Consider the following 23,584-nt stretch of genomic DNA (forward strand, 5'->3'; position numbering starts at 1 on the left):
GCCATCGTGTAGGATGAGCAATTAACATATATGATCTTATTAGAAAAGGGGAAACATGTGATGATATAACTCGATGGCTTAAAAGAGCCAAGAACTGCCGCTTCATTCTGCAACCACTCCCAGGTCAGACTGTTATCTTCAACATGACTAGTGTATTGCAGTCACAGGCTCCAGTCTCCTGGAGATGGGCAGGAAGGTAATTACTGCTGAGAGTCAGGCAAGACTTCCAAAGGATAAACGCTACGAAGGGGCCTCAGAACTTCAGTCTTACGCTCTGACAGTTTGAGGCCCAAACAATGGTGTCTAACTGAGCAAAGATGTAGGAACTAAAATCCAAAATCTTTTTTTTCCAGGACAAACTGTGTTAGCAATAAATAAACAAAGTCAATCAATAAAAAAAGAACAAAAAAACAGGGACCTTAAAAAATAATCCATCCCCAAAGTCTAGGTATGGTGGCACCCTCCTTTAATCCCAGCACTGGAGAGTCACACATTTGAAGTCAGCCTAAACTATATAGCAAGTTCCAGATCAGATAGCACTACCTAGTGAAAAAGACCCTGTGTAGGAAAAAAAAAAATCACCCATTCCTAAGATTAGGCAGCACCTGTAATCCCAGCATCTGGGGATAGAGGCAGGAGGCTCAGGAGTTCAAGGTCATCTTTGGCTGTGTGGGGAGTTTGAGGCTAGTCTGGGCTACGTGAGACTTTGCTCAGTAGTTAATGCTGACAACTGGAAGTCCACTGAGATAGCCCAGAGAGTAAAGGCACTAGCCACCAAGCCTGACCTCCTGAGTTTGATCCCTGGGACCCACATAGTGGAAGGAAAAAGCTGAGTCCTGAAAGTTGGCCTATGACCTCCCTGCATGTGCACACGCTTGAAGAAGAAAATGTTTAAAAATTATATATAGCCAGGCGATGGCTGCACATACCTTTAATCATAGCACTCGGGAGGCAGAGGCAGGCGGATCGTTGTGAGTTTGAGGCCAGCCTGGTCTATAAGAGCTACTTCCAGGGCAGCTCCAAAGTTACAGAGAACCCCGTCTCAAAAAAAAAATTATATATAAAGTCAGAGGTAGTAGTGCACACTTTTAATTCTAATGTTCAGGAGGCAGAAGGAAATGGATCTCTGAGCTACAGGCTACCTTATCCTACATAGACAGTTCTAGGACAGTCAGAGCCATGTAGACAGAGACTTTGTTTCAATTTAAAAATCAATAAACCATTTAAGTACAAGATGTATATACATATACACACACATGTATATACACTGCCAATTAGACAAGATCTAGAATCACTTTGTCTTAATTTATTTCCTGTGGCGGTGATAAAATATCCTGACTAAAGCAACTTGAAGGAGAAATGGTTTTGTTTAGCTCACAGTTCCAAGCTATAGCGTATGGTAAAGGGAAGCCACGAAGGCAAGAGACTGAGCCTGCTGGTCACGCTCTATTCAGACAGTACTGAATCCGTGTGCACTAGTCCTGGGGTCCGTGTCTTTACCGTTACACAGCCCAAGATCCTCTGAGAGTGGTGCCCTATCTTCCCACACCAATTAACATATAATTACCCAGAGGCATGCCCCAAGAGGCTGTAGATTCTGTCAAGTTGATTATTAAAGAGGAACCATTACACACCTAAGAGACTCACTCATTCTCTCCTCTCCCCCGCCTCCCTCTCCAGATCTTGGGAGAGTATAAGATTGAGTTCACTGAAATGGGAAGACCCACCTGCTACGTAACAGGTTGCATCGAGATTGAAACATTCCATCCTGTAGGGAAGTTTTTTAAGCAGGAACATAAACAACTCAAAAGAGCTTCAGGAAGTCCCTGAAACCAACAAGATTCACTCTGCCCCTCCCTGCTAGAATAATAATTGCCTGAAGCAATAAAAGCCGAGAATCCCTCTCAGAACTACAAAGAAGACAGTGAGACCAGACCAGCTGATAGAAGGAGGCAGAAACAATCTGAGCCTCCTGGAAGTGGTTCAGACCAATGAGGCACCTGGAAAGGCAATTCCCCAACCTATTGAGCTGCCTACAGGCTGTGCAGAGTGTTCCAGGTCCCCAGCTTTGTGAGCTGGGTGGGTTTTGGTGACGCTGCTGTCTTTGAGTCATTTCTGCTCTTGAAATAACCCCTCATTCATATTCCTTTAAGTAACCTTACGAAAACTCCCCAAGCTCTGAACTTTGGTCTGCTGTGGGTTCCCTATCTGGGGTGAGTAGATGTATGTGTTGCATCTCCCCAGATGGTGTTGTCACAGATGTTGGCACACAACACCATCTTAAATGTGAGTGGTACTAGCTCCATGGAAGACCGGAGTCCCAGATTAAATAAAAAGAAGAAAGCGAGCCAAACACCATCATTTGTCACCCTCTCTGTGATTCCTGACTTCAGAAGCAAAGTCACCCACTGCCTCATGCTCTTGATGCCAACTAATAGAGTAATCCCCCAACCCAGGTACCATCTTGCCTTCCAGTGACTGCCCTGGAAGATCTAGGCCTTAGAGCAATGCTTCCCTGTTCCCCAAGAGGAAGTCTGCAAGAGATGAAGTGTTTCAAGAACTAGGGGGCTGCGATGTGTCACCAAAGCAGGAAGCTTTGCACCTAAGACTCAGAAGGCTGCTCCCAGGGAGAGACACACATCACCTGAGCCTGTGAAAACGAACACCTGGGAATCATGGCAAAGAGAACCGATCCCATGGAAGAGCAGATTAGCAACATCCTGAAAATGGAAAACGTGGAAGCCAGCGTAGACGATCCCGTCGCTCCAGATCAGAGACTGTCCCGAGCTCCAGATCCCAAAAGAAAACCGATGAAGAACAGCAAAGACACGAGCAGAAAACCGAGGGCTAAAGAGAGACGAAAAGATGACCCAGAAGGCCTAAGACACAGGGCTGCAGAAATCAACGTCTAGGGGCAAAGTCAGTGGGGAAAGACCGTGCTCCATCGACATCCCCGACCTTGTGCTGCCAAGGAGAAAACAAACGAGAAAAGTACTGAGAGGAGTCTCTGGAGATGGTGACATCGGGCGCTTGAGGTGAAATTAGGAGCAAAGTCAAAGGGACCGTGAAAATATGTATCAAAGACATTTAAGAAGGAAAAATTGACTTAGTGATAAATTCCAGTGTGATTTTCCCCTCCAGGGTAAAGCGGAACAATAGTTAATGCTGCCAGGGTTTAAGGAACTGAGTGTTAATCTTTCCTGGTTGTACTCTCTTCACACTCCAATGGAGACCATGATGGGGGTCACTAGGGATCTCAGAGCAGTAACAATCTAAAAGTTTCAGAGTGGGCAGGCCAAGGTGTGGCCTTCTGTCCTGCACAATAAAGCTCTGAAGTTAAAAAAACAAACAAAAAAACCTGTGCATTTGAAAGGGGAAAAAGAAGACCCCCCCCCCCAACCACTAACTTGGAAGTGAGGACTAGGAAACAAGATGATCGCTGGGGCAGAGCAGGCTCATGTACAAGTGAGGAAAGGTTTTGGGAGCAGAGTGTGGTGGCTTGTAACTATAATCCAAGCACTTAGGGCTGAGGCAGGAGAATTACTACTACTTCAAAGTCAGCTTGGGCTACAGAGTTAGATCCTGAGGAGTTGGGGCAGGAAGGAGAAGGGAGAGAAAGATAAGACAAGGAGAGAGAGAGAGAGAGAGAGAAAGAGGTTCTCAACGTTCCTAATGCTGAGACCCTTTAATACAGTTCCTCATGTTGTGGTGACCTCCAACCATAGTATTATTTTCACTGCTACTTCATGACTGTGATTTTGCTATTGTAATGCATCGCAATCTAAATGTTTCTGGAGACAGAGGTTTGCCAGAGGGATTGAGACTCACAGGTTGGGAATCACTGTTCTAGGCAATTTTATGCATACATATGAACCCTAAATTTCCCACAAGACTGTTTCATTCTATAAATATTGCTCTGACCGCTTTTTGCGTTCATATAACAGGACCAATTTCTAATAAATCAAAACTGTTAACGGCTTCATGTGTTTGGTTTTATCCTTGCTGGAGATTGAATCCATATACAAGCATTCCCTGACTGAGCTATACCCCAGCCCTATCAGGCATGTTTTAATGTCTGCTTTCTCTTTAATGTCTACATTCTCATACATACTGTCAGTTCAATCAAACAATCAATCATGTAATCTTATATCCAACGGAGTCTCGGAGCTAGAAAATGACTCAGTGGTTGAGCGCTTACTGCTCTTACAGAGGATCCAGTATTTCACTCCTAGCCCCCATGGCAAGTGGCTCCCAACCCCAGCTCCAGGAGATCTGACACTCTTTTATCCTCTTCTGGCGCCCACTCTCCCCCAGACACATACACATGATTAAAAGAAGAAGACAAGGTCTTGTGAGGAAGCTTTAGACTGGCCTCAAACACTTGGCAATCCCCCTGTCTCTGTTTTCTAAGTGGGAGGACTTCAAGTGTGAAGCAAAATACCCAGGATCAAATGTTTTGTTCAGTTACTTTTTTGTTTCAAAAGAAAATCTAATATATGTAAGTACATGAGCATTCTAGAAAATACACATTACTGTTTGTTTCCCAAAAAGTATATTTGTAAAAAACGAATAGCAAAATAAAGAATATATTTTAAATCAACAATGTATAAGAATGTGTATAATATGTGTATATAAGTATGTGTATGATATATGTGCATATTTGTGTTTCTATGTATGTGCATACATGTAGGTGTGTGATCCGTGTATATGTATATACGTGTGTGGATGTGTATGTATGGTGTTATTTATTATGTATGTGGTGTGTATGTATGTGGATATATGTATAAGTATTGTGCATATGTATGTAGTGTGTGTATATGTGTATAGTGTATGTATATGTGCGTGTATATGTGTATATGTATATGTAGGTAGAAGGGATTTAACATTTTCCCCAAGTTTTGCTGTCATCAATTGTATAATAGTCTTTCTTTACTGATGTGATGTTTGACATTTGTCATGAAATAAATAACAAATTACATTTTAGCTGAGTGTAGTGGCCCAAACCTGGGTTACATGCTTGAGACCTTGTAGCTTTTTGTATCTTTCAAAAGAGACTCCAGTTTGAAGACAAATGACTCCAGTTCCCTGGAGCGGAGCACAAAGCATTAGAAGCGGGGCGGCAAGCCTGTGTGAGAGGCAGCTGCCCTGACTGCAAGAGGCCACCTGGGCGTCTACAGGAAAGCGGGCGATGCCACTAAGCCAAGGCTTAGCTATTTTGAAGACAGGGATCTTATCCTGACTCTAGTTAGTCACAGATCCCACACACAGTTGCCTTGCTTCCTTGGTCGCCAGTGAAGCTGGGAAAAAAAATCACCCAACCTTGGAGGGAAGTACCGTGAAACTCAAGACCAGCCATGCTTGCTTCTGGGTGATGCTGTTTCTGACTCAATTTACCTAAACTTTATGGTGTGAGTGTGTGTGGTGTGTGTGTGTGTGTGTGTGTGTGTGTGTGTGTGTGTTTTGTTAGTGGTAGGATTTTTGTTTGCTTGGTTGGTTGGTTTGGTTTGGTTTGGTTTGGTTGAGATTTCTTTCTTTTTGTTGGTTTTGTTTTGGGGGTGATTTTTATTTTCTTTTGGTGGTTGTGGAATAAGACATGGCCATGTGGATATTGGCCTCCAAATCAATGTTGCAGAAGCTGGCCTGTAACTGATCCTTGGCCCTCACCTCTGGGGTTCTGGGGTTCCTGGCAGGTACTACTACACACAGCAGTGGTCTTCCGGTTCCTTTGGTCGTTTGAGCCAGGATCTCACTATGTGCCAAAAGCTTTCCAAAGTCATCATCCCTCGGCTTCAGTCTCCCTGGTGTTGGGATTACCGGCAGGCACGACTATTACCGGCTAAGAAATTACCCCTTTGCTGTATAACCAACCCTTCTTCAATATTGTCTTTGTACGTGGGTGGGTTGCTCATCACTACAAACAAACCTATGCTAGGTCACTCCAGAAATGATTAGGGATGGGCTTAAATCCAACAAATGCCTTATTGTTTAAACTGTGTTCATCTTAGTGAAACAAAACATAAAATTTACCATTTCAGTCATTTTTGTGGCATATTGATTCTGTTTTCTGAATGTCAATTTTAAACATTTGTTTTTCAGTCGGGCATGATGGTGCATGCCTATAATTCCAGCACTCAGGGAACTAAGGCAAAAAGGTCACCTTGAGTTCACACTGGACTACAGAATGGCTCTTTCTCAACAAAACTAGAGAAACAAAACTTAACAAATAAAAAAGCCAGATGTGGTAACCTGCACCTGTGATCCACGCACTTTGGAGGCTGAGGCAAGAGGATTACAGTTCTAGGCCAGCATAGTAAATTCTAGGCTAGCCAAGGTTACATAGCAAGACCCGTATCAAAAAATAATAATAATATATCGATCTAATCTACATGGGAAGCAGAAAAAGACAAGATCTCCTGAGTAAATTGGGAGCATGTGGACCTTGGGAGAGGGTTGAAGGGGAGGAGAGAGGCAGGGAGGGGAGCAGAGAAAAATGTAAAGCTCAATAAAAATCAATTAAAAAATAATAAAACATTATAACAGCAATTTTTTTCTTTTTCCTTTTTTTTTTTTTGAGACAGGGTTTTTCTATAGCTTTGGACCTGTCCTGAAACTAGCTCCTGTAGACCAGGCTGGCCTTGAACTCACAGAGATCCGCCTGTCTCTGCCTCCCTGGTATTGGGATTAAAGGCATGCACCACCACTGCCTGGCAATTTTGTTTTTCTTAAAAATAATGGTAGTCATAAAAACTAGAAAAACAGACATGGGCAAGGTGCTCACATCTATAATCCAACGCTCAGAAGAAAGAGGAGAATCAGCATGAGTTTGAGGGCAGGAGTGACTTTTTCTCCAAAAGCCAAAGGAAAGAGAAAATATAAAAATATATAGCTAGGCATGGAGACATAGACCCTTAGTCCCAGCTCTTGGAGACAGAGACAGAAGGGAAGTAATTCAAGGTCTGTCTATTCCACATGAAACCATCCTTTAAAAAAAAGTGGGGGGGAGAGAAAGAAAAACAAAAACAAAAGAAAGAGAGAAAATAGATTTACAATATTAGGAAAGTTCTGGCTATGAATACTGTAAGAAAATAATTTTTAAAAAGGCAAAGGAAGGGCAGGGGCATGCCGTTGTTCACATTATTTATAAATATCTAGTTGTTACTATTTGTGATGTGCCAGGGCATGTGCTGAGTACTGCACACATATTAAATCGTCCACTGTCCCTAACAGTGAGTTAAGGTCTCACACAGACCAAGCTGGCCCTGAACTGGGTCTATAGGCAAGGATGACCTTGAACTCCTGACCCTACATCCCCACCTCCCCAGTGCCAGGATTATAGACATTTTCCACCATACTCAGCCTCCACTAGACATTTTTAATGACTTCATGAAAACACTAAGCATCTTCATTATATAAAAGACAAAATGGTGGCTTGAAGTTAGATGGTTGAGGCCATCTTCAGCTCCATAGTGGGTTTGAGGTCAGCCTAAATTACATGAGACCCAGTCTCAAAACAAAACAACCCCCCCCCAAACGGTTAAGTCAATGGGACTCCAACCCAAGCAGTCGGAGTTTGAAGTCCAACCACTGTTCCATTGTCTGATGGCGTGAATGTGGAAGCTGTTTTTTAGATAGAACAAGAACAGACTTTAATTTTCTAATACAATTTGTGCATTTATTTTTTTAATATTCAACTTATTTATGTGTACATGTGTGTCTCCCTGTGAGGGCATGCGCACATGTGAACACGGTCATCTGAGGTCAGAAGAGGGCCTGGAGTTGGAGTTACAGGTAGCTGAGCGACCTGATGTGGGTGCTAGGACCTCGATTCTTGCCCTCAGCAAGAGCAGCAAGTGCTCTTAACCACGGAGCCAGCTCTCCAGCCCCTCCTCTGTGCACTTTTTTCAGTGTGTAATTAAAGATATAGAGATTGAAGTTAATCATTTAAAATTATTTTTAACAGTACAGTTCAGTGGCATTAAATATATTTGTATTAAATAGATAAATATATAATAATATATTAATATATTAAATATATTGGAGCTGGAGAGATGTCTCAGTAGTTAAGAGCATTTGCTGCTCTTGCAGAGGACCCAAGTTCCACTCCCAGCACCCACATCAGGGCTTACAAACTTCAGTAAATTCAATTCCAGGAGATCTACTGACTTCTTCTCACCTAAGGGCACCAGGCACGTACTTAGTGCATATACATGCAGGAGGGCAAAACAGTTATCCACCTGATAATTTAAAATGTTTTTTTCATTCACATTACTGTGAAATCATCACCATTGCCTATTTTTTTTAACTTTGCTTAGGGTACATTCTACACTGAAAAAAAATTAATTAAGGGATTTAATTTGTAATTTTATGTCATCAAATTTATTGCTATTTCATTTTATGAATTTTATGTTTTTCTATCATACTTAGAAATACCTTCCCCACTCTGATATTTAATTTTCGAAATTTTTCTCAGGGGGCTTGGCTAATGGCTCAGTTGATAAAGTGCCTGTTTTTAAAACAGGGAGGAGGACCAGAGCTGGACCCCCAGGACCCATGCCTGCAAAAGCATGGTCAAAACAGGGCTCTCGGAGTAGATACAGGCAGACCCCTGCAGTGCAACGACCAGCCAGCCTGGCCTAATCAATGAGCTTCAGATTCAGTATAAGACCTTGTCTGAAAAAAAATAAGGTTGAAAGTGATGAATGAAAGACACCTGACCTCAATCTCTGGCCTCTACAGACACACACACACACACACTAGCACTAACAAGCACATATACCATACCCATGGCACAGCACACAAGTTTTAAAAATTCTCTCAGGTTTCTTTGTTTATATTTATGATCTCATATTTTCTACTTCCTTTCTTTCAATTTTAGATAATTTATTATGTGTGCATGTGTGTGTGTATGCGTGCGATGGGGGTGTGACGCATTGTGTGTGGAAGACAGACAACTGTGGGTTTGGTTCTCTCCTTCCACCTGTACATGGGGTTCAGGATTGAACTCAGGTTTTTCATGTTTGCTCACTGAGTCTCTTTACCTATTCAGCTAATTTGCCGGCCCCTCTACTACAACCTTTGATTCTTCAAGAATTTTTTCCAGTAGAAAATGTGACATAAGGATCCTCATTTTATTATTGTTATTTATGGTGCTGGGCTTCAAATCCAGAACCGTATGCACCCTAGAAAATCCTTCTATCATCACTGCCTGGCCTTTTCTTTCCTATTTCCTTTTGCGTGCTCTTTTTTTTCCTTTTATTTTCAGGACAGAGTCTCATGGAGCTTGGGCTGGGCTCAACTTACTGCAGAGCTGGAGATGACCTTGAACTCCTTATTCTCTGCTTCGAAAGTGCTGGAGCCACAGGTGTGCTGCCACACATCTGGTCTCTCCTGTCACTTCTTTAAAGCCAGCAATAGCTGGGCAGTGGTGATGCACATCTTTAATCCCAGCACTCAGGAAGCAGAGGCAGGCGGATCTCTGTGAGTTCAGGCCAGCCTGATCTACAATAGCTAGTTCCAGGAGAGGCTCCAAAGCTACAGAGAAACCCTGTCTCGAAAAACAAAAACAAAAAAATAAAAATAAAACAAAATAAAATAAAGCCAGCAATAATTAAAATCAGAAAATTTAAATCCACATAGGACAAAATAAGCTGGGAAATTTCTGGAAGGGGGTTAGAAAACAGAGCAGAAGGATTGATCTCACCAGAAATGAAACCACAGTCTGCATTCTTATAAATAATGCGGCCTGGGTGCATCAGAGACTGAAAGGGAGGGAGAAACAGTGAGGGGAGGGGGCAGGGGCCGTGACTCCGTGGTAGAGCACCCGCCTAGCATGCAGGAGGCTCTAGGTTGGATCCCTAGCTCCTGGGAGTCACAGGGAGGATACACAACTCACATAGTCAAAGTCAATGGTTAGTGTAAAGGCATTGGTGAGGTTATCATCTTTCCCATGGTCAGTATTCCTGTCAAAGAATACAGTGCCTTGTTTACCAGTGCAGGTCACCCTAGAATGAGGATTTCACCACCTTCTCGTCCCTTAAATATCAGTAGTAAATGTGACCTGTTTGCACTTTGGAGTTTGTTCCCTCAATTATTCCTAAAATCCTGGACTTCCCTGTCTCTCCTCCCAGGAACAGGAGAGCTACGGCGATCAAGTCTGATTTCATCAGAAATACAGTCATGTGTTGCTGATCACAGAGACACCTCCGGACCAATGTGCAGTGACTGTGTGAACACCACGGAGCCGACTACATACATACAGCCAGCTGCACATCTAGGCTTCAGGATAGAGGCTGCAGCTCCTAGCCCTACCATCTGAACAGCTTGTCCTAGATCGCATACTTTAAGTGATTGTAACAATAATATTTGTCTATCCAAACATCTAAGCCCAGAAAAGTAAAAATAGTGCATAAAATAGCTTACACCGTGTATAAAATGCTGAGTAAAAAAAAATTGCAGAAAAGATACAAAATGGAAGCTGATTGTGGCAGTTTCTGCCTTTAATGCCAGTACTGACAGGCAGACAGGAAGACCAAGTTTAAGGCCATGTCGACTACAGAGTACGTGTGAGGGTCACTCGGCTGCCTCAACGCAAACAAACAAGTATAAAATGCTGGGACTGTAGAGGACTCTTCCCAAGACCAGAGCACGCATGTCTCAGACTTGTCCTGAGGCAATCAACAAGTAACAGGCAATGAATGTGGAGACCACTCACACATTACTGTGGACTCTATACACCCTGGACAGTTGGACTAAATGTCATTTATTTTAACCATTTGTCTTAAATAATAAATTAACTTCTACGACATGTTTTGTATAACACTTTTCTTTTTCTTTCTTTTTTTTTTTTTAACTATGTAACCCAGGCTGCCCTCAGAATCACTGTGTAGCCAAGAATGACATTGAGCTTCCCCTCTCAAGTGTTAGGATTACCGCCATGTGCGACTATGCCTGCCTTTTCTTTAAAATAAAGAAATAAATAACTTTTTTTTAACTTTTGTAATAACATCTAACTTAGAACACATTGTACAGATATTTAAAAATATTTTCTTTATGTGCTTAATCTGTGAGGTTATTTTTTGTTTGTTGCTTGGTTGTTGTTTTATTTCGTTTTGGTATAGTCTCGTACAGGCCAGTTGGGCCTCTTAACTTGCTTTGTAGCTGAAGATGACCTTGAATTTCTGGTTCTCCCGACCTCCCTCCTGAGTGCCAGGATTACAGGCATGCAGCAGGATACAAGGAGCTGGGGATCACAACCAGGGCCTGCTCATGGTAGGCCAGTACTCTACCTACATCCCCAGCCCTTCTGCTTTAATTTACTTTAAAAAACATTTGGGACTGGAGAGATGGCTCAGTGGTTAAGAGCACCGACTGTTCTTCCAAAGGACTCGGGTTCAGTTCCCAACACACACATGGCAGCTCACAACTGTCTGTAATTCCAATTTCAGGGGGCCTGACACCCATGGCCAAACACCAATGCACATAAAAACAAAACGACAAAAAAAGACCACTTTAGAAAAACATTTTTTGTTAATTAGCCACACAGGATCAAGTTCGTCTTTATCTGAGCCAGGTGTGGTGGTGCACATCTGTAACACAAGCACATGGGAGGCTGAGGGAGGAAGATTGCTTCAAGCTGTAGGTCAGCTACTCGGTAAGTTCAAGGCCAGTCTAACATCCACTGAATTTTAGTATGCTTGCCTACCAGACACAAGGCTCTGGCTTCTATCCAGACACTGAAAAATAGAATCGATATGACATCTTTTGCCTCTACCTTTTATCCAGTCTTCCTGGAAGGTGGTGAGGGGCAGGGACATGCCTAGAACTGTTGCCCCTTACGATGACAATAATGGCTTCTGAAGGGTTAACCTGAGAGTCTTTTACAGTTAACCTTAAACACATATCTAAGGAGGAGTATACCCTAAGATGGTAATAGGAGGTATTCAATAGAAACTTCACTGTGATACATGCACAAGCCAGTAACGGTCATTGACTATCCTCAAGTATTGTACGGAATTGTGGGGCAGCGATTGGCTGCACACGGCTTATTTACACCAGCAGCATCACAAACGTGAACAATTCACAGTGCCATGATATTAGAACAGCTATGACGTCAACGCGCAGTTTTTCTGCTCCATTCTTGCCCCCTGGGACCACTGTCAGCAGTAACGTACCCCAACAATTCGGCTCAAGCCTAATACCGGTTAAAGGTTAAAGCCTAGGTATTCACTCACTAGTAGAGTTCGTCTGTGTGTGTACATCCACGCATGCCCAAGTCATCACTGGCATCTTTTATTACCCTCCCTCTCCATGAATCCGAAGCTCACTGTGCTAGCTAGAATGGATGTCACTGTGACCCAAGAATCTACTTTGGTCTGTCCACTCACCAGCTCTGGATTTAAAATGTGCACTGCCAGTGCTGGCTTTTAACACAAGTTCTGGGAACCCAGACGTGGGTCCTTATGCTTGTGCAGCCAGTGCTTCACCCACCAAGCCACGCCCTCCCTGCCAAGGCCCCAATGCTGGCAGATTTCTACCTAGCTGTTCTAGAGCCTGAGTTTAAGGCCTCCCTTTTCCTGAAAGGTCAGGATGGGTGCAGTGGCACACGCCTATGAACCCACTTAGTCGGGAGATTAAAGTCAGGGATCCGCTGAGCCCGGGAGTTCAAAGCCAGCAAGACTTTATCTAAGAGGTGAGGGTGGGAGCAAGGGACTTTTATAAAATTATTTTTATTTTATGTGCATTGGCGTTGGGTCCCTGGAACTGGAGCTGTGAGCTGCCATGTGGGAGCTGAACCCAGGTCCTCTGAAAGAGCAGTCAGTGCTCTCAACCGCTGAGCCATCTCTCCAGCCCCCAAATTATTTTTTTATTTTTGTCCTGGACCTCATTGAGATCCACCTGCCTCTGCTCTGTGAGTATTAGGATTAAAGGTGTGCACCATCATGCCCTGTTGAGTATTATTTAATGAGCCCTTTTTTTTGTGTGTTCTTGATTGTATGTTTGAGGGCCACCTGCAGCCCAGGCTGACTTCAAACTCTCTAAGTAGCAAGACTGGCCTTGACCGCCGGCTCCTCCCGCTTCACCTCTCAAGTGAGGTTGTAGGTGTACTCTCCACCATGCCAAGCGCAGACTTCAAAACCAGTCTGCACAGTCATTTGCTATCTGAATCTTATCTACAACACCCGGTCAGGGGCACATCCAGGGCTTGAGTCACATTCAAGATGGAGACCGGTTTCCTGAGACTACATGCATAGTCCTCAGGAGTCAAGTTCCTCCTGAGGGTTCACACGGTTTCCCTTATAGATTGCCCATTCTGATTAGGCGGATCCCACGAAAGGCAGAAGAGACCATGCACCTCTGACAGAGTCAATGAATACAGCCTAGAGACCTGAGCAGGTGGATTTATGACAGCAGTCAGAGACCTTAGTGCGCTGGGGGAGTTAAGAGGTTTGTCTGGCCAGTTCAGGATGGGGCAGTTAAAAACTAAAAACACAGAATACTGGTTTAGGAACAGTAGGGAGGCCAGGGCTGGGCATCTGGCTAAAGAAGGCTGAAGAAGACATCAGGGGAAACTTTATTAAAGGTGAAGGAAGAAAAGCAAAGAAAAAAAGGTATGTGTATGCTGGCTTTACCAATTCAGTGAAAGCTGATTGGGACTGGCTACGTTTGAATTATTATAAACGCTTAAATGCTTCACTGCAAAGAGAAACATAGTTGGATTCTAATCTAAAAACATCACCACTTGTATTAGACCTGTGCTACCAAGCAAATTGTCCTAAATCTTAACATACTCTTTCCAATGAATTTTCAGACCCAGAAATCAAAGGGACTTTATATCTCCTACCTCATTCTCAAGCAAAATCACTGGAAAACAGAGTTTGTTAGGTTTGGCTTTTTGTTTTGGGTTTCTTTAAAGTAAAGAAGAAAAAGAAAGAAACAAAAGAAAAGGACACCAACTGCCTCTGTCGTGATGAATTTTGACATATTCTAACCCCCGGAATAACACCCTCTTTGCTCTAAATAGAGTCTGTAGACACACCTTGCATTTGGTTTATTTCCTGGATGGGAAAATAATCATTTCCAGGATACCTACCCGCTCCCACCCTCCCCAAATCTACCTTTCCAGGGCAGGGGAAGGTGCATCCTCGTCGGGCTCCGCCTGTGCCCTCCTAGTACCTCTGGCCAGCAGCCTGTGGGCCCGCACTCCCTGGACATCCATGAATGTTTGATGCTACATCTCAACCCCAGCCGAAGCTTCCCGCCTGCACTCTGTCAACGGCACTTGGGGGCGGGGGTAACTTTTGGAACAGAAAGCTCCACCCATCCTGCTCCCTACCGCCTTCAACCAAACCAGCTAAAACACCCCACCTCAGGCTGCCCAAGTAAGTCTCATCACATGATATACGGTACTGTAATTTTTTTTTAAACAAGAAAACAAGCAACCAAAAAAAAAAAATTCAAACTACACGCGCGGGCCAATGGGGAATCAGGGGAAGGTGGGCGGGGGAAGTGCGGCGGACTGGGCGGGGACCCACGGACCTGGGGACCAAAGGATTCGTAAAACGCAGCGAGCGCACGGTTTGGGGTTTTTTCTTCCAAAACTAAGAGCGAGGCTCCGCCTGCAGCTTCAGCCTCTTAGATCCACCTTAAATCTTCAGTGGACTCGGTACAGGGATCAGTGGGCGCAGCCAATGCCAATCAAGTTTACAACCACCAGCTCGGGACGGGGGAGTGGGGGGGCGAGGAGTGGGGGGGACGAGGAATGGGGGGGGCGAGAGAGAGAGAGAGAGAGAGAGAGAGAGAGAGAGAGAGAGAGAGAGAGAGAGAGAGAGAGAGAGAGAGAGAGAGAGAGAGAGAAAGAGCGAGAGCGCACACATGACACAGGCATACTGGCAAATACACGTACGCACGCACATGCACATACACACGCACACAAAGGGAAGGAGGGGGCGAGAGACTGGCGCTCAGCGGCCGGGAAACATGTTTTGCAAACGCTTCTAGCGAAGATCACTGGCCACGGCCTGGACGCTCCGGGACGCGGGAAGCGCGGCCAGACCCGAGCGCCATGATGGTGGCTGCGGTTCGCAGCCCGTGTTTTGGAGGGGGAGCTGCAAATGATGCAATCCCCCGGCCGGCGCCCGAACCGCGCTCCCTTCTCCCGGCCTTTCTCTTAACGTTCCTTTCAGAGGCGCGTCGAGGTTTCGCGCCCAAAACATGGATAAGGATTTTACTTTTTTTTTTAATTGTCAAGTTTTTCTATGTTCTAGTTCCTGTCTCTGCTTTGAGTCCCCACGCATGACAAGTCTGGGATTTGGATGGAGGCCTGAGGGACTCGAGAGTTGAGTTTACGTGGAAATAACTGCACTTTCGGTTCTCCGAGATCCGGCTGTGGCTGACCCCACCCTTTTCCAACCCCACGCGAGTGAAATCAGGGAGGCGACCCCATAGGTTTCTAAGCAGACTCCAGGGCCCCTTTCCCCGTCAGCGTCGTTTGCAAGATTTTTTTGCCTTATTTTTTAGCCAGGAAGGAGGGGGTGGCAGGCGTAGGGTGTGGCTCAGGTGAAAGATGGCAAATAAAAAAAAAAAATCCGTACTTTGAAAAACAGATTAGGGATCATAAATGAACTTCTAAACAAAACACCTTTTAGCCCAAAGCGCTAGAAAAGCAATCGTGTCTTTTGGCGAGGATGGTGCAAAGGCGAAGGCAGCGTTCCCTGGCGCCTAGGAAAGGTCGTTTGGGGTGGCCAGGGCGGTGGGCACACAGTGGCCTGAAAGGCCGACTACCTGCTCTTTTTCACTTATGAATGTCCACGGCTCCCCCATCTAACTCTTCACGCCTTCCTCCCCCAAGTCCACACTTCCCCCAGTTCTTCCCTGCCCGGGTCTGCTCCTTTGGGCAGCTAAGGATGCAATGATGGGGGACACTTTGCAACGCAGGGGCGATCCCCGAAAGTGGCAGTGGCTCTCCACAGTTCCGCGTGCTTCGGTGACCGTCCCTTAGCCGCCAGCGAGCCGGGAAGGCTTTCGAAATGCGCGGGGCTGCGGATCATTGGAGCCCTGCGGTAGGGGTGGGAGCGGGCTGCTGCCCTGGAGGGTCCACGAACTCCGAGAAATTAGTCCTTTCGGGCAAGACCCCCAGAGCTATGGGGGCAGCGGAGTGTCCTCTGGGGAGGATTGCAAGCCTTCCATAGCGAGTTTCTTCGTCCGGAGGAGCGATGGTGAGGGAGAAAGGTTTCTGAAAAGTAGCCCTGCCCGCTTGCGCGGACAGAGGCGCGGCCGCTTTTTGCGGCCTGCGGGCGCCCGGGGCGCGGGAACTGCGCGCAGCGACCCCGGCAGTGCGGGGCTTGCAAGAAGCCGACTACATTAGAGACTTTGGGTCCAGAGGCGCCAGCCAGCCCAACTACGGAGTTGCCACAGTGACTGGGCGGGATCGGGGCTGCGGGACAGTTCGGGAGACTACCGCGCCGTGGCCGGAGTGGTGCGGTAGCCGGTGGCTGGCCCCGGCGGCCGCAAACCCGCAAAGGGACTGTCGCAGCGGGCACAGGAGTTCAGGTCCTGGAAGAAGGACTATTTGAACCATCAGGTTATATGTAGATACTTGACAGACTTTCGGAGGATGGAGGACACAGTGACTTGGGCGGGGGTGTGTGGGGGTGCGTTCCTGTGGACTTGCCTGGCGCAGGGAGCATCCACCTCTACCCGGTCCAGCATTCCTAAAATGCAATCCCTCAAAATACACATTAAAAAGAAAAAAGAAAGAAAGAAAAAAAAATAAAGCTTTTTTTTTGGAAGGAAAATGAGGTCCGTGCAGCAATAGAGAAGTGTGTTTTCCCATTTTGAATTGATTTTCTGACTCCTGGTCTTCCTGCAAGTCATCCTTTATATGTTTTAAACAGAACCACAAAAAACACCTTTAGTCTTTAATTAAAATAATACCTACTTGAAGGACGTGGCCCAGCAACCAAAAGATCTATTTTCCCATCTGGCACAGGAAGAAAAACCAACTCTTGCCTTATTTTTTTTTTTAAAAAAAAGGAAGAAAAAGGAAATCTTCGAATCAGAAATGTTAGAACTACCTTGTTTATAATCGCGTTTGGGTGTGGTAATGCAAATGGTAGTATTTCACTGTAGTTTAACCCGAACTTAGATTCTTCACAATTTACCCATAAATTCTCTTATAATTTACTTTCTACACTTTAGCCACATTTTAAAAATGGGAGTGTAATGTTTGGGGAATTATTTTTGATAAACCAGGCTTCAAAATGCCCAGGCTTTCTATTTTTAAGAAGCACCTCTGCTGAGCAGATAGGAGGCCACAGGACTCCACTCAGGTTCAGCACTTCATTTTTTGGGGATGTGTTAACTGAATATGAGTACTCAGAAATTGAGGAATTTGTGTGTGACCCATTTCATTTAGCCAACTGGTGCAGGCTAAACATCAGTTTCTTAAGGACTTGCATGTTTGGATATTGTGGGCAAGACTGAGGAGCCTGGCCATTGATTTCCATCACTCACACTTCCCAAGTGTAAATAGAGGATCTAGGGAAGTCCATCTGCCACTTTCATTTTCAGCTCTGCAGATGGATGATCAGACTGCACTTACGTAAGGGACCCCCCCTTTTGCTTCTCACACTCATATCCTAGAAAACATAAATATTTTAACTAAATGGGGACTGCTGACAGTCTTACATGAGAACGTGGCTTTTCCTCTTTCCACTTAAGCTTTGTCTATCTGGATAGGAATAAGACAAAAATGGCCACTACTTGATACATTCAGATCCTCCCCCCCCACACACACACACACCCACACACCACAAAAAAAAAAAATCATCTGACTGCCATGTAGGCCTAAATTTTCTAGATGTTTGTCACTTCACATTGTGTTTGTGTAATTCTCAGGGGCATGCCAGGCTGAATACCTCGAGCTCAGTAAAGCACATGACAGTTGCACTCAGTCAACAGCTACGGGAGTTATCTTTATTGATTGCTTGATGTGTAACAATAATTGGCATCTTTTTCACACATTACAAAAATTATACTTGGCTCAGTATGCAACCTTTTAAGCATAGCCATATTATTTAACAAAAGGGGGTCTAGTCTACCCAATACAGCATTTACAAATGCACAGAGCACGCCACTTTGGCTTGTATATGGTCTAGATTAAAAAAAAAAATCTCTTTTTAACATAAATAAGTTAGTATAATTTTCAGTGTCTTTACAGAGTTATATACACAGGCACACTTCAAAGGTTTTCTCCTACCAAGGCCATGATGAAACACTGTTTAAAGATGTAGCATCCCTTTCACTTAGTCCACAAGTGTGCTTCTTCCCAAAGCACATTCCTTTTTTCCTTTAAAAGCAGCACTTTCCTTGGGGCAAATTAACAAGCAGGGTGAGATACTCTGAATTAAAAATTATTTCATTATTTGCGTCAAGTTACAGACCTCTAAAAATATCCAGGGACTTAGGGTTATTCTCACTGTCTACACAGCTCAAGTGAAAAGAGAACTAAGACATTTTTTTCAGCAAATCTGATGGGAAATGGTCAATTCTAAGAATCCGGAATTCCCTGTCATGCACCCCAGATTTTTGCCCAATGTTACCTGGAGTGATTACTACCAAACAATTAACCGGTAAATTCCAGTTTTAAGGGAGAGGGAGAAAAAAAAGATATTTTTTAAGCTATTTGTTGCTACATAACAATCTTCAGAACTCCCAAATAAGAATAAGCTTCATGTAAAAATAAATAATTGTATGTAGCAATTATTCAAATTTTGATTTTAAAATAAAAGATCAATTCTTATTGAAAAGGACACTACATCTTTAAAGAAAGCAATTTAAACCCTTCCCCCCCACCCAAGTTGCTTCTCTTCATGCAAGTCAAATATTTTTCTCCTTGCTACAAATTGAAGCAAGTTCTTCACACCCCCCATGCTGATTCCTCAGCCCCACCCTACCCTCCCATCCCTAATGTTTATGTGCTACATAGTAAAAGATAAAAACTATATACACAGGTAGTACAATGAAGCAAATAAGGAAAAACCTAATTGCGCAATGCTACATCCAATGCTTTTAGAGGCAGATGGTTTAAGAGTGCCTAAATTTTTTAGTGTTATTATGTTGTTGCTTTCTCAGTGCTTATACAGGATGTCCATTCCATGGAGTCAGCGATATGTATTTAAATTTTTTCATGTATGTCTTCCTTGCTTCATAAAGCAGTGATGTATCTAATAAACAAGGAAATATTCTTAATTCTGCAAAAAGAAACAAAAGGATTAGGAAGAAGACACTAGAGTAACATTGCCAAAGTACAGGAATTATTTTGTTACTATCTTAGTTGACAAATGCTTCAGGGATGGGGGATAAACACTACAGGCCTGATGACTACAGTCATCTCTAATGCTATCTTCACTGGATTTTTGTTCCACTTGGTGTGGTGTTGAGAGTCAGGGTTCTTAACAAGTGGTCAGTTTTGTGCAGCCCTCCCATGCCCCAGGGGACATTTAGAAATGCTGTGGGGACATTCTGCTTGTCACAGCTCCGAGAAGAGGATTGCTACTGGCATCTGGTGGGAGAGGTCAGAGATAATGCCCAGCATTTTAAAATGTACAGGGCAGCCTCCCACAAGAAAGAATAATTCGGCCCAAAATGTCAACAGTACAGAGGTTGAGAAACTAACTCACTCTAAAGAATCTGGGTCAGAGAGAGTGAGAAAGAAAAGAAATTCAGGAACCATAATACTTCAGAGCAGTATAATTTCCCAAACTTGAAAAATACCTGGAAATGCAATTTCAAAAGGCTCCGGCGGGGAGGGGGGGTCATCTATGAATGCTTTTTAAAATTGCAAGTTATTTATATGCAGAATATTTGCATGAATGCTTTTGGCTAGAACCTTATGGCTGCTTAGTGGACTCTAAACTGGTAATCTGACTAACAAATGCCTCCTGATTCCAATGGGCCAGGTAAAAATATCAGAGGCTTATCTGAAGAGCTAGGCCACACACAAGCCAAGTAAAGCTACAGGTGTGATAGTCATTTAGCAAGAACTTCCATGCAATTTTTCCACTTTAGGGAGGGTATAATATGGAAAGTGGTTCTAGTGTTCCATTTTCTATGAGCTCTGAGAAATGCTAGGTCTGTAGAAGGTATACTATGACATTATGATTTACAACCCTACAACCCAACAACCCAACTTTATATCCTTCATTTTATTTTTAAATTTCTATTAATGAGGACCCGAAAAGTTAACAATAAACTGTTAAGATCTCTTTATATGCTGGGTTATGAGTGGGCTTTGGAAATAAGAGGCCACAGTATTTGTTTCTAAGGGGCTGCTAAACTATTAATGTATGTAGTCAGATCATTATGAATAGTCAATTTATGTAAATGTGGGGCTGGGTTACTCTAATTAGGTAATCAGGGTGATGAGATTTTGATACATGGAAAAATCCACACTTGTGCTGGCCCAACTGGTCCTAACATCTACCATCCATTTCCCTACGGACACCCAAACCATCCCGGTTCAGCTCAGTGAGCATACACAGCTGACCTGCTGGACGACTGCTTCCATTTAACTTCTGCATTGTAAGCCCAGGGTTAAAATCAGAAATTCTGTGGGAGCTACAGTATTTCTGAACTTCCCAGCCTAGCCTTTGTCTTTTAAATACGAAGTTCCCTTCTCTCTCTCCAAAACCTACCAGCATACAAGGAAAGTGACAGCTTATAAAAACGGTCAGAGTGCAGGGCATGGCAGCCCTGTTCACACTCCTAACCAATGTGAACTAGGAGTAACCCAATTTTTCCTCTTAAAAAAATTGAAACGTAATTGTATATTCGCCATTTTTCTATTAGTCAAAAGCGGTTCTATTAGCTCAAAATGAACCTCTGGGAAATGGATTTTCATGAAGTGAGACCGGGGGTGCCTCAGTCCTTGCTTCGATGGGGAAGAAGATTGTCACTCCCGGCCCAAGATTTGGTCAGAATCATAAGAATATGACCTTCCTTTCTCTGGGGCGTTGGTGACAAGTCCTTGTCTAGGGAAAACATCTTTAACTAGCATTATGGTCCCCGACCAAATGATTCCAGCCTTCCCCACTGTTAATGTTTTGGCCTAGGAAAATAATTCCTTCTGGCAGGCAACTAATCTGCAGGCAGACCTGGGGTCTGCTGGCCCCCCGGGGAGCGCAGCCCAGCTGGGGTGGCAGTTTTGTGCTCTTCCTCATTGACCCACCGGAGCTGTTTACGTCTGGTGTCTTCGGAGGCCGGGCTTCTTGGGCGTCTGCTCCACAGTGCCAGCAGCGTTCAGGGAACCGTCTGAAACATTTTCTTCTGTTCTGTTGGCCCTTTTGTTTTGCGAAGAAGAATCTAAGAGGGGGGCAAGGGGAAATTTTTTTAAAAGAACACACACAAACCATCTTTATTAGCGAGAACAATGGCTTACAGAAGTTGGCCCAAGAGTCAAGTGATGAAAAACCCACCACCTCCACCCACGACCCCTGGACCCGTCATCCCCGGTAGCCTCTAAGGACACAAAATGAGGTTGTTTCTACTAACAGAAGGAGTATTCTACACCCCACATCTTTCTCTCTCGCCCTAGCCAAGGAGGCAGTTGGTAAACATTCCAACTTTTGTCACACACACCTACAGCTGGCTAGCGGGGAGGAACTGCGATGTGTTAGGCTGGGGAAGTTATCAGATCTTACTATCTCCGGGGCGTCTGACTTCAAAACCATAAACAGGCCAAGCAGTCGGCAAAGGGGCAGTTCAAACCTAAGCGTCGCACAGGCTCGATCTCGCAGCGCTAAAGCAGAACATGCTGGAAAAGCCAACTGAATAGGGTCTAGCAAAGAGGCGCTACAGAGACACACAGACATTTTACGTTTTTCAAAGGGTCATTACCGTCTGCCGCAGGTCGCTTCCTCATCCCTGGGCACTGCTCCGCTAACGCCGCTGGACTGTCTGACGGGTCAGGGATTTGGTCCACCAAATGCCGGTTCTCAGAGTTTGCCTGAGACGCAATTAAAGGCACAGGCTGGCAGCTCCCGCTGACATCCTGGCTCTCCTGCGCCGGCACCTTGCAGGCGCCCTTGGGGGGGCGCGGGGGTCTGTAGTAGAACTCGGGCAAACTGCCCTTCTCCACCTCTTGCCACTCGTATCTGCCTTCAAGGGGCTTGTGATTCTTAAAGTCGAAATTCCACTTGCGCTGACTTGCTTCTTCCATGTCTCGGCAGTGCTTCTCCAAGTCCCGGGTTAGCTCTTCGTGATTGACCGGGCCGAAGAGGTTTCTGCAGGCGGAGGGCTTGGGGTGCTCCGCTTGTCTGGCGTCCATCCTCTCCAGGCTCGGGCTCCCGTTAGATACTCGTACGTTTGACATCTTCCTTCCCGGGCGGGTGTGGACCACCGCCTCGGCTCGCGCACTCCAAGAAAAAAATAATAAAATGAAATAAACAACAAAACCGAACAAAAGCGAAACGCCCCGGCCGCAGCGCGAACCCCTCTTCGAAGTTCTGCGATTGCACCCGGGGAGTTAAGTGGAGCAGAGCCAGGCGAGCGACCGCTCGAACCTCAGGAGCGCGCAGGTCTGGGGGAGAGAGCGCAGGGACGCCCCGGCCGCGCAGCTCGAGGCTCAGTGATCAAGTGTACTGGAGGGCGGGGAAGGGAGGGGGAGGAGGCAAGAGGAGGTGGCGAACAGTCCGGGTGAAGGCTGGGGCGAGCCCGTGGGTCGCGCGAATGCAGCCCCTCTCCAAACCTTGCCGCCGCGCGAGTCCCAGAGCCGCGAGTGAGTGGGGACAAGGGATGAGGGGGAGAAAAACACCCTGAAAGCACGAGCCCCCCCTCCCTTTTTTTTAGTTGCCCAATATGGCGGTGGAAGGGAGCTGACGAAGAAGAAGATGATTGACACTGCGAGTCTATTTAAACAGAGGAGGAGCTCCATTGGTCGCGGCGCCGGTTGCCGCTCCGCCCAGGCTGGCGAGCGCGCTCTTAAGGTGGCCCCGGGCGCGGCGCCGCTGCTTCTCCGCGTTCCCGAGCGCGCCGCCTCCCCGAAGCGCCGCCAGGACATTGGCTGGTCGCGTGACTGCTCGGAGGTGTACGACTGCCAACAAACCTGCTCTGGCTGGCCCCGGAGAAATTAAAAATAAGACAAACAAACTAGCCAAACGGCTGGAGAGCTGGGGAGGGGCCTGCGCGGCGGCCAGGCGGGGACCTGGGGCTCTAGGTCCGGGAGTTGCAAAGCTGCGCTGGCAGGCGCGCCACCGCTCCCGACTGCGACCTCCAGGTCTTCGCCCACGAAACCCAGGGCCAGAGCCAGTGGGCTGCAAGGTCGCTGGGGCTTATTAGGGACCTCAGTGACTAGTTCAGCCCGCCTGCATTAGCCGAGGTGGGAATGCGGGAGGGTGTGCGGGAGACTGGAGAAACCTTGGCTCAGCGCCTGGGACACCCCCACCCCCCTTGGCAGGGTGCCTTAGCTGGGGTGCAGGAATCGGCCTCGTAGTCTGACCCCAGAAGTCTCGGCTATGGTAGGACAAGCCGGGGGGGGGGGGGGGCTTCAGGAAGAAGTCAAGACTGAAGACTCCAAAGTTATCAGGGT

At 45.6% G+C, this 23,584-nt stretch overlaps 1 protein-coding gene across 1 annotated transcript; it reads right to left on the reverse strand.

The window, feature by feature from the left end:
- Positions 1-17,946: 17,946 nt before the first annotated feature.
- Cdkn1b (cyclin dependent kinase inhibitor 1B) lies at positions 17,947-22,884 on the reverse strand. Its single transcript, XM_075982501.1, has 3 exons — positions 21,895-22,884; positions 21,227-21,360; positions 17,947-19,250 (listed from the first exon to the last, which is right to left on the reverse strand). Exons 1-2 carry the CDS (start codon positions 22,367-22,369, stop codon positions 21,236-21,238), a joined length of 600 nt encoding a protein of 199 aa, XP_075838616.1. The 5' UTR covers positions 22,370-22,884; the 3' UTR covers positions 17,947-19,250; positions 21,227-21,235.
- Between the last annotated feature and the right edge of the window lie 700 nt (positions 22,885-23,584).

This window comes from Microtus pennsylvanicus, chromosome 8 (genome assembly GCF_037038515.1).
Source record: "Microtus pennsylvanicus isolate mMicPen1 chromosome 8, mMicPen1.hap1, whole genome shotgun sequence".
NCBI classification, from domain to species: Eukaryota; Metazoa; Chordata; class Mammalia; order Rodentia; family Cricetidae; genus Microtus; species Microtus pennsylvanicus.

Bases quoted from the DNA above. Each gene is read 5' to 3' on its own strand.
- Cdkn1b (XM_075982501.1), bottom strand. From the start codon at position 22,369: ATGTCAAACGTACGAGTATCTAACGGGAGCCCGAGCCTGGAGAGGATG. The intron at 21,361-21,894 runs GTAATGACCCTT...CCCCCCTCTTAG, and splicing joins GAAGCGACCTGCGGCAGACG to ATTCTTCTTCGCAAAACAAA.